This window comes from Trachurus japonicus, chromosome 14 (assembly GCF_045865225.1).
Source record: "Trachurus japonicus isolate A0001 chromosome 14, Traja_1.0".
Taxonomy (NCBI): domain Eukaryota; kingdom Metazoa; phylum Chordata; class Actinopteri; order Carangiformes; family Carangidae; genus Trachurus; species Trachurus japonicus.
Genome location: NC_140920.1, coordinates 136,150 through 147,500, shown reverse-complemented (window position 1 = coordinate 147,500; position 11,351 = coordinate 136,150). Strand labels below are relative to the sequence as shown.

Genomic DNA, 11,351 nt, shown 5'->3' with positions numbered 1-11,351 from the left:
TGGGATTCTTCGGGGCTTTTCTCCCTCACTCAGGACATGTTGAGGAAACAAAACCAGTTGAGTTTGATTCTGTTGCAGTTTGTTCATAAAACAACTGGACTAGAATCACAACATAAATAAATAAATAAATAAACTGTTTGTGTTAAATAAATAAATAAATAAAAAGTTCCTGGACAGACGAGAGGTTCCTGGAGCGTAGAGAAGAACCAGAACAGAACCGCTCTGACAGGTCCTTCTACAGTCTGTGTCTGCGGGGGGAGGAGCGTCGTCATGGCGTCGTCACGGTGTCGTCGTCACGGTGACGGCTCGTCCATGGGCAGGACCAGCCGAGTCCCTCTGCTCTCCGGCTCGTCGGCCGCCGAGCGCCTCACGGTGCTGACGGTGACGTCACCAAACATGGAGCCGCCGGCGTCGTCCAGGGCGAAGTCAGAGTCGTCGTCATGGAGACGACCCTCGTTCTGGAGGGAGGAGAGGAAGAGGAAGAAGATGAAGATGAAGAAGATGAAACGCTGCACTGCTAAAACTCTACATCTGTCCAAGAATATTTGTCTCATTTCTAGTCAAAACTAATCTCTTTCTACTAAAAATAAGACTCATCACCTAAAAATGAACTTGTTTTTAGATCATTTTCACTTGAAATAAGACAGATAGAACGATAGAATGATAGATAGACAGAGAGATAGAGAGATAGATAGATAGATAGATAGATAGATAGATAGATAGATAGATAGATAGAATGATAGATAGATAAAAAACTCAAAATCTTTCCAAGAATATCTGTCTTATTTCTTGTCAAAATGTCTCATTTCTAATCTCTTTCCACTTAAAATGAGACTCATCACCTAAAAATGAACTTGTTTTCAGATCATTTTCACTTGTTTCAAACTCATTTTTACCTGAGATAAGAAGAAAAATCTGCCAGTGAAAGCAAGTTTTTTTTGTGTTTGTAATAATAAAGAAAAACTTGCTCCACTATCAGATTTTTCTACTTATTTAAAATAAAAATCTGCTTGAAAGAAGTAAAAAGTGTCTGAAAACAAGCTACTTTTTACGTGATTTTAGGTAGAATGAGATTAGTTTTGACTAGAAATGAGACAAATATTCTTGGTAAGACGTAGAGTTTTATCAGTGTGTATTAGTAGCCGTGCGGCGTGCAGCGTGCAGCAGCGTGCAGCAGCGTGCAGCAGCGTGCAGCAGCGTGCAGCAGCGTGCAGCAGCCTGCAGCAGCGTGCAGCAGCGTGCAGCAGCGTGCAGCAGCCTGCAGCAGCCTGCAGCAGCCTGCAGCAGCGTGCAGCAGCGTGCAGCAGCGTGCAGCAGCGTGCAGCAGCCTGCAGCAGCGTGCAGCAGCGTGCAGCAGCGTGCAGCGTGCAGCAGCGTGCAGCCTGCAGCAGCGTGCAGCAGCGTGCAGCGTGCAGCAGCGTGCAGCAGCGTGCAGCGTGCAGCGTGCAGCAGCGTGCGGCGTGCAGCGTGCAGCAGCGTGCAGCAGCGTGCGGTGTGCAGCAGCGTGCAGCAGCGTGCAGCAGCGTGCGGTGTGCAGCAGCGTGCAGCAGCGTGCAGCAGCGTGCGGTGTGCAGCAGCGTGCAGCAGCGTGCAGTGTGCAGCAGTGTGCAGCAGCGTGCAGCAGCGTGCGGCGTCAGACCTCGTAGGCCTGTGGGCTGGTCAGGCATCGGGCCACGGCGCCGCAGCAGGACGGCAGCGTGGTGGTGAGAGGAGGACCGCTGTGGGTCAGCAGAGGCTTCAGGTAGCTGAGGACACGGTCAAGGTCCAGACTGGTTCAAACTGGTTCAAACTGGTTCAAACTGGTTCCACACTCATCTTCTATACAACAACATGGTCAGCACAATAACTTATTTAGTTGTATTTTGTATATATCTTTATTATTGTATTTATAGTAAATGCATATTTCCTTTTTGTATATAGTATAGTATATGCGTATCTTTTGCACTGTAATATTTCAATTCATTCTATTTTTATTTTTATGTTTTTTAAATTCTTAATTCTCTAAATTCTTATTCTATTCTATTTTTTGGTACCTTCATGTTTGCAGCTGACACCAAGACCAGTTCCTCCTGCTGCAAACTGACCTTCACTGCTCTGGCCAATAAAACACTTCTGATTCTGATTCTGATTCTGATTCGATCACAGCGCTAGTGAAGGTTAGACCGATGGTGTCAGACCGATGGAGCCACGGGTCAGAGGTCAGAGGTCAGAGGTCAAAGGATACTTGTGGTCGAAGTTGTACCAGATCCTGAAGGGCCAGGCGCTCTCATGTTTGGTGTTTCTCCGCTGAGCGCCGTCCACCGCAGCAGAGCCCTAAACACAACACAACAACACAACACAACAACACACATTCAGCTTCAGTCGCTGTTGCTTCATTCTGACACCAGGGGGCGCCCTGAACAAAACAGTTTTTAGAATCCTGTTTCTCTTAAAGGGAAAATAGGTTTTAGCCCGCCTTCCACCACTAGAGGTCTCCCTAAACCACCAGAGAACTAGGCCTTCACTGAAACCGCTGTTTAGGCATATTTCTCTTTCTATGCAACATATAGGGCAGTAAAAAACTATGAAAACCCTAAAACTGGTCTGGGTGTGTTTGGACCAATGCAGAAGAGTGGTGTGAATGTGGGTAAGAAAAATATTTTGTCTGTGTGTGTCTGTGTGTGTGAAATTTGGATCCTCATCAAAGGCCATACAGGCTTTGTTTATGTTGGTGTTTATAAACAGAGTCCATATCTCCCATCTGTGTGGTATCTCCATACAAATCTCTACAAAAACATACAAAATATAGAAAAAATCATATAAAACTTCATATCTACAGTTAGGTCTGACGTTTGTGAAAAGATTTGATGCAGTAAAAAAAAAAAAAAAAAAATGTATATTACCTTTTTATGGCATTTATATGACAAGGGCCGTTAGTATAAAAGTATATGTTTTTGTTATAGCTCCAAAAATAATAATGCATTCAAATCAATGTTGTTATTATTATTATTATCAACAGTAATTTATTATTAGTAGTATGTTTCTATTACTCGTACTGTTTTTTAATGCATGTTGATGTCTTGGATGCTGTCTTTTTTGTCTTGTGTCTGTAATGCTTGCTGCAAATCCAATTTCCCTCGGGACATGAATAAAACTGAACTGAACTGATCAATTGTTGACATATTCAAGCCTCTAATAACTTCATATGGAGTGATCCACTTTGGATCTCATTTTTGGGAAATATTACATATTTTGTTTTTTTCCTCATTAAATCCATTTAAAACCAAGATGAAACATACAGACCTAGTCACTGTTGCATCATTAGGTTTTCTATGTCTTCATTTTGCTATATACTACTGTTAAATGTTGTATTTATATATCTGTGTATGAGATGAAGATATGCACTTGTGTGCTTGTGCATGTGTGATTGAGGAGGGGGGAGTAAAGAAAAGTTGATCACAGGTTTAAAAGGGGAGGTGGTTTATATAAACCCATCTGGCTGTAAGATCTGTTTGATTGTGTGTCTGTCAGTGCAAACAATAAAATAAAAACTACAATAAAAACAAAGCTTCAAAGCCTGGTGTGGAGTGTGTGGAGACTTACAGAGGCGTCCTGGTCCGAGTCCACGCCCACTCTGAGGAGAGAGGACAGAGGACAGCAGTAGTGAATGAACAGAACCTTCATTAGAACACAGGTAAAAAGGCAAAGTGCAGTATCTGCATTTTTTCTTCTTTTTTTGACCAATCCAAAGTGTAAAGGCATATTCTCTTCAATCTGGTAGAATTTGATATTGGTTCTGCTAAAATTTCCAGAGTTATTGGACTTTTTATTTTGCTGTCCATCCAAAAAAGCACTGTGAAACCAAGACAACGTGCAGTATCCGCAAAGAGCACTCCCTACATCCTATAATTAGTGTGACTGCTGGAAGCAGTCACACTATTGTTCTTCTGTTTGGCCATTTTCTTCCGCCTTTTTATGGTCTTCTTCTAGTCCTTCATACTTTGTGCGATTTCAACAATTCATATATCAAAACGTGCAGCTTTTTTTGAACTTTATCGGCATTACTTTTCTCTTTTTAACTATTTATACTTTTTCAAATATTTAACTTTTTCTGATTTTTTTCAGCTTTATAATGTGTGTGTATTGCGTCTAACGAGCAGAGCCAGAGTGGTGTCAGAGTGGATAGAGGCAAAAAAACATTCTAGAGTTTTTCTGGCTAAACTGTCAGCATGGCCACAAATTAAACTCTAGACAAATTATTTTCTCCAGTTTTGTAGCCACACTTGTCTTCTGGCTAAAATTCTGGTCAAAAATGCAAAGAGACTTAGATAATAATTTAAAATATTTTTTAAATGCAGCCAGGGAGCTCTCTGCTCTCATTCAGCCCAATGCATTTTTTTCACAGCAGCAGGAGAAGGAGCTCAACTTTGTAACTTGCTGTTAAGTGCTTTTTAATTCATTTTAATTCACCAAAAAATAGTCACAGGTCACAAAAAAGTCCTCTTCTTACTTGGTGTGGCTAATTTATACTAATTTCTTTTTATTTTAAGCATCATTGAAAAATCTCACATTCATCAAAGTCTCAACCTCTCATCTCCCCAACTCTACTCTAGTGTAGTGGTTAGGGTGGCTGCTTACCAACCCCAAGGTCACTGGTTCAAATCCAGGTTGAGCACTCTTGTTATGAATTCTGCTCCCCTCCATCACCCTCAATTGGTTACAGGTGGTCGTTAAGAGACGCATTAATTGCTAGTGCCACAGTTTGTAACTTGCTGTTAAGTGCTTTTTAAATCATTTTAATTCACCAAAAAATAGTCACAGGTCACAAAAAAGTCCTCTTCTTTCTTGGTGTGGCTAATTTCTGCACTTTCCTTACCTTTTTTTTAAGCAGGAGCCAGTGATCCTCTTATTAAAGGTTTTCTTTGCCCCTCACATACTGTCTCTGCCTGTAGCCTAGTGGTTAGCTTGCTGAGCTGGAGACCTGAAGGTTACTGGTTCAAATCTTGCCTCAATAACAATTATAGTGAATTATTTTCCCAGTCGTCCTCTGTTGACTTCTGATAACTTGCTTCATGTTGAAACTGCTGCTCTCAGCCTGAAATTCACAGACATTTTCATTGTAAGTCATTCAAGCTTGACTCTCAAGCTTTCTTGGTGTTGACACAGTGTGTTTCCAACAGGTGCAGCTCGTTAACTTCAGAGTGAGACAGAGTGCAGCTCATCAACAGACAACCGTCATTGCAACAGTGTGTACACTGTGGCCTAGAGGCAATGTCAAAGTCTTCTGACCATGAGATTGTGGGTTCAATTCCTACCTTGGTCAAACATTTGTATGGTGATCACTGCTTGCACCATTTGCTAATTCTGCAACAGCGTTCAGCTGCTTTCAGCAGTCACACCATTTCCATTCTTGGAAATGCTTTTTCTAGTTTACTCTATGATTCCATTGGAGTAAAACCAAGGCAAAGTGCCGTATCTGTAGCTAAAACCAAGGCAAAGTGCAGTATCTGTAGCTAAAACCAAGGCAAAGTGCAGTATCTGTAGCTAATACCAAGGCAAAGTGCAGTATCTGTAGCTAAAACCAAGGCAAAGTGCAGTATCTGTAGCTAATACCAAGGCAAAGTGCAGTATCTGTAGCTAATACCAAGGCAAAGTGCAGTATCTGTAGCCAAAACCAAGGCAAAGTGCAGTATCTGTAGCCAGGCCTGGGGTTGGGCTGGGTCTCTGCCCATGGGACCCGGCCGGGCGCAGCCCGAAGGAGCAACGTGGGCCCGCCTTCCAGTAGGCCCACCACCCGCAGGAAGGACCATGAGGGGCCGGTGCCGTGTGTTTTGGGTGGCAGCCGTGGGCGGGGGCCCCGGCGACCCAATCCCCGGACAACGACTCTGGCTTTAGGGACATGGATGTCACCTTGCTGGGGGGGAAAGAGCCTGAGCTCGTGCAGGAGGTTGAGAGGTACCGGCTAGAGATAGTCGGGCTCACCTCCACGCACAGCCTGGGCTCTGGAACCAACTCCTGGAGAGAGGTTGGACTCTCTTCCACTCTGGAGTTGCCCATGGTGAGAGGCGGTGAGCTGGTGTGGGCTTGCTCATAGCCCCCCAGCTCAGCTCCATGTGTTGGAGTTCTCCCCACTTAACGAGAGGGTCGCTTCCCTGCGCCTTCGGGTCGGGGATAGGTCTCTCACTGTCGTTTCGGCCTACGGGCCGAATGGCAGTGCAGAGTACCCGGCCTTCCTGGAGGCCTTGGGAGGGGTGCTGGAAAGTGCTCCAACTGGGGACTCCATCGTTCTGCTGAGAGACTTCAACGCTCACTAGGCAGCGACAGTGTTACCTGGAGAGGTGTGATTGGGAGGAACGGCCTCCCCGATCTGAACCCGAGTGGTGTTTTGTTATTGGACTTCTGTGCTAGCCACAGTTTGTCCATAACGAACACCATGTTCAGGCATAAGGGTGTCCATCAGTGCACGTGGCACCAGGACACCCTAGGCCGGAGGTCAATGATCGACTTTGTAGTCGTGTCATCTGACCTCCGGCCGTATGTCTTGGACACTCGGGTGAAGAGAGGGGCTGAGCTGTCAACTGATCACCACCTGGTGGTGAGTTGGATCCGCTGGCAGGGGAGGAAGCTGGTCAGACCTGGAAGACCCAAGCGTATCGTGAGGGTCTGCTGGGAACGTCTGGCAGAATCCCCTGTCAGGGAGGTCTTCAACTCCCACCTCCGGGAGAGCTTTGACCGGATTCTGAGGGAGGCCGGAGACATTGAGTCTGAATGGACCATGTTCTCCGCTTCCATTGTTGACGCGGCCGTCTGGAGCTGTGGCCGTAAGGTCTCCGGTGCCTGTCGCAGCGGCAATCCCCGAACCCGGTGGTGGACACCGGAAGTAAGGGATGCCGTCAAGCTGAAGAAGGAGTCCTACCGAGCCTGGCTAGCTCGGAGGACTCCTGAGGCAGCTGACGGGTACCAGCAGGCCAAGCGGACGGCAGCTCGGGCGGTCACCGAAGCAAAAACTCGGGTCTGGGAAAAGTTCGGGGAGGCCATGGAGGAGGACTACCGGTCGGCCTCGAGGAAATTCTGGCAAACCATCCGACGCCTCAGGAGGGGGAAGCAGTGCTCCGCCAACACTGTTTACAGTGGAGGAGGGGAGCTGTTGACCTCGACTGGGGATATCGTCGGGCGGTGGAAGGAATACTTCAGGATCTCCTCAATCCCACTGACACGCCTTCCGTCGAGGAAGCAGAGGCTGAGGATTCAGAGGTTGATTCATTCATCACCCAAGCTGAAGTCACTGAGGTAGTCCGGAAGCTCCTCAGTGGCAAGGCACCGGGGGTGGATGAGATCCGCCCTGAGTACCTCAAGTCTCTGGATGTTGCGGGGCTGTCGTGGCTGACACGCCTCTGCAGCATCGCGTGGCAGTCGGGGACAGAGTCTCTGGACTGGCAGACCGGGGTGGTGGTCCCTCTCTTCTGGCAGACCGGGGTGGTGGTCCCTCTCTTCAGACCGGGGTGGTGGTCCCTCTCTTCAAGAAGGGGGACTGGAAGGTGTGTTCCAACTACCGGGGGATCACACTCCTCAGCCTCCCGGGGAAAGTCTATTCCAGGGTGCTGGAGAGGAGAATTCGGCCGATAGTCGAACCTCGGATTCAGGAGGAACAATGCGGTTTTCGTCCTGGCCGTGGAACGCTGGACCAGCTCTACACCCTCCGCAGGGTGCTCAAGGGCGCATGGGAGTTTGCCCAACCAGTCCACATGTGTTTTGTGGACTTGGAGAAGGCTTTCGACCGTGTCCCACGTGGCATCCTGTGGGGGGTGCTCCGTGTTGTCATGTGTATGTATTTTATTGCTATTTTTATTATTAGCGTATGTTGTGTCACTGTTGTGCTTTGGTTTTTATTGTTGTTTTATGCTGCTGGCTGCACTACAAATTGCCCTCCGGGGACAATAAAGATCTCTTGACTTGACTTGACTCATTTGATGCTTAAACCTGACAATGAAAAACACTAAAAGCTGTTTTTCTCAGTTCTCAGTTTCTCAGTTCTCAGGACAGTCTTACGGTATCCTCATGAAGGACAGTGAGGACATTGAGGACAGACAGGTGAAGACATTGAGGACGTTCTTACGGTATCCTCATGAAGGACAGCATGGGCGTGGTTCCTCCTCCACACAGCCAGACGGTGAAGAAGACGATGAGCAGCGTGGTGGAGAACATCATCTGACGGGCGTAGGTGGCCGTGTCTCTGATGGAGAGGGCAAAGGTCATGGCCCCCCGCAGGCCTGGAGGGGGAGGGGGAAGAAGAAATGTAGTAGCCTATAGTTTTTAGTACTTTGTGTAGTACAGTGTGTAGTACAGTGTGTAGTACTTTGTGTAGTACTTTGTGTTTCCTACCTGCGAACATCATGACGTGCTGGACGTTGGATCCGATCTTGTGGTTGCGGCCGAGGTTGAGCAGGAAGGACAGAGGGTAGATGTTGGCGGCTCGGCCAATAAACACGGCCAGCTGGGGTCAAAGGTCAAGGACACAACAACAGCTGAGCCGACCTCACCAAAGGTCAAAGGTCAGATGAGCCTCTCACAGCGGCCACTCTAGAAACCATTCCTCAGAAACACTTCAATAAAGCAGACAGGAATGAAGACCCGACTGGACGCCATGCAGGTGACTCTGTCCAGACGCTGAGGAGACGAACAACAACAACAACAACAACAACAACGCTCTGTCTCAGTCAAACTACAGCCGCGCCTCAAGGAAGCAGAGAACAGTCTCTCTGAACACAGACTCTCTGGTCCACATCCGGTCCAGACCAGCAGACCTTGAGGACAGAAGCAGAAGGGAAAACCTACGGATGCTGTCCCTAAAAGAAGGAGCAGAAAAGGGCAATGTGTTCGCATACCTGAGTGCTAACGCTTAAGTGTATGTGTGTGCGCGTGTAGGGGCACACCATATCTTTGGCTTATTTCCCCTGGCTTTTAAATGTTGAATGTCAATTTGAATGTGTTGCTGAGACTCTTTTCACGTCATGCTGGTTGTGGCATTGTATTGTCCTTTGTTTATTTATGTATTTATTCACCATGGCTAGGTGCAACTGCAAACTGAATTGCCCATTGGGATCAATACAGTTTTCTCTATCTCTATCTATCTCTATCTAACATCCCAAAATGGTTCCAAATGGTTCCCAATGGTTCCCAAAGCTGCTAATGGTGCAGACACACCAACTCCGGCGGCGACGGATCCCGATGCAGCTAATCGCCGAGCCACCGGTGAGTGGGCGGTTCTGTATGACGTGGTGCGGAGCATGAGTCTCGCTCTGCCGTTTCCAACATGGCGGCCGAGTCACAAACGATCTCATTTTACAGTTAAACAACACACTAAACACTAAAGTCTGTTTCTGAAAACATTTGAGGCGGGAAATGTGTAGTGCAGTAACAGAATCTTGATTCATATTTGATCAACACGGCCTAGTTTGATAGTTTGAACAGAGTTTCTGAGCCGGCTGCATTACGTTGGACCGACCCAATTTGCATAAAGTAGAAGTGGAGCCGTGATTATGGAAATTCACGTACGGCGACTGGACCGTCAACTGGACGTGTCGGGTCCATGATGCACCGCGCGGCCGCAGCTGCTGCTCTGCAGAGACAATGAATGATGATCCGTCGACTTGATGTGCGTCGCCGGAGTTGGTGCGTTCAGACTGCAGGCAAATCTGATTCCTTCTCATATCCGATTTTTAGGGCTGACTGTCCACACTGTTTTTAGCAAGTGTCCAAATCGCATTTGGCTCTGTTCAGACTGGGCTACATTATTGACCCATCTGACAGGTTGCTGTAGCAACGACGTCGGAGCGGAGGCTACGCCGTATGTGACAAGAAGGAAACTGATATTTAACTGGAGCTCACGGGACCATACGGGACCTGTAACACCATAGACATATATATATATATATATATATATACTGTATATATGTCTATGTGTAACACAGTGACAGCGCCGCGGAGAGTGACGTCACGGACAGTCAAAACCGATCTGAGTGTTTGAAGCTGTTCAGACTGAGATCTGAAACCACCTCCTGGAGGTGGTTTCCATCTGTTTTGCAAAAATCGTATTTCATGTGATTTGGGACTGTTCAGACTTAGAAAGAGTCATCCGGTTCCAATCTGGTTCTGGTCCGATCGGCCAAACCACCGCTGCATTATGACCACAATGAACACGAGGGTCAACAGTGATGTGTCCTGTATCCGGGTATGACTACGCTGGCAGGAATACGTCATCACGGCGCTCGCTACGGTTTCATAAACAAACTGTCCTGGTGGGGGGCAGCGGACAGCACCAGGAGCTAATCACAGTCTGTCCCATCAGTCTTCACTGTTCCCACGTCCAGATCGTCCTCGGCACAGAGGACAACGTTCAGAAAAGGCAAGGCAAGGCAATTTTATTTGTATAGCCCGTTTTTTACCACCAGTTTGTCTCAAAGGGCTTTACATCCCATCATAACAACATCCTCTGTCCTTAGACCCTCACATCCACTGAGGAAAAACTCCATGGAAAACCCTTTTAACAGGGAAAACCAGGAGAAACCTCAGGGTGAACAACAGAGGAGGGATCATCACCCAGGACAGAGATGTTGTTACAGACAAGAAAACTGTTTATAGTTTATGAAAAGCAGCTGCAGAACTCAGTGCTCTCCTCTTTCAAGATACTGAAGATGGCTTCTTCCACCGCTTCAAAAAGCCAAAAAAAAGTGAGAGTAATAGCACAACTTCACAGATGGCTATTCATTTTCTTTTTTCTTTTATAATTGATCTGCTTTACCTAAGATCCAATATGAGATGGGATCTGAATCAGACCTGAGTGTGGACACATGGTAGTGCCAGGTGTAAAGGGGGTGTAAGGTTTGGACCTCACCAAGGGGGTTAATGTAGGTGGGGTGACTGGTTGTGTTGTGTTTCCTTTATGCATCAACACACAGTGCGTCAGTCAAACACAGTGCGAGTCAGAAGGATACGAAGGCTCCCAGGATGAACAGAGGGTTGAAGACGTGAGACTGGAAGGAGAAGAGAGTCAGACCCATGTAGGAGAAGATGAAGTTCTCCGCCAGGAAGTTCAGCAGCTCGAACAGCTGAGGGACAGATACAGAGACAGACTGAAGACTGAAGAGTAGAGACACACAGACAGACAGACCTAACCCTAACAGCTGAGGGACACAGACAGAGACACACACAGTACGTTTACATGCAGAGCTTCATCCAGCTCGGCTCAAAATTCGATTTTGGCGTCAAATCAGACTTCTGTCCTTGTCTCAGTTTACATGCAACTGAGAAAATGTAATAACTGACGGGTCCATCGCCCCCTCATGGTGTCACCCGTTGTTTCAGCAGGTTAA

The 11,351-nt window shown here is 47.1% G+C and overlaps 1 protein-coding gene across 1 annotated transcript in view; it reads right to left on the bottom strand.

Annotated features, from left to right (window-relative positions):
- Nucleotides 1-226: 226 nt before the first annotated feature.
- Nucleotides 227-11,351, bottom strand: part of LOC146973967 (sodium/hydrogen exchanger 6-like) — a 28,036-nt gene continuing 16,911 nt past the window's right edge. Inside the window, exons 11-17 of the mRNA XM_085796755.1 lie at nt 10,974-11,087; nt 8,362-8,473; nt 8,096-8,249; nt 3,583-3,613; nt 2,225-2,313; nt 1,640-1,745; nt 227-458 (exon numbers count right to left, since the gene is read on the bottom strand). Coding sequence (XP_085652881.1) covers nt 294-458; nt 1,640-1,745; nt 2,225-2,313; nt 3,583-3,613; nt 8,096-8,249; nt 8,362-8,473; nt 10,974-11,087 — 771 coding nt within the window. The 3' untranslated portion in view covers nt 227-293. The remainder of the gene's footprint in view (nt 459-1,639; nt 1,746-2,224; nt 2,314-3,582; nt 3,614-8,095; nt 8,250-8,361; nt 8,474-10,973; nt 11,088-11,351) is intronic.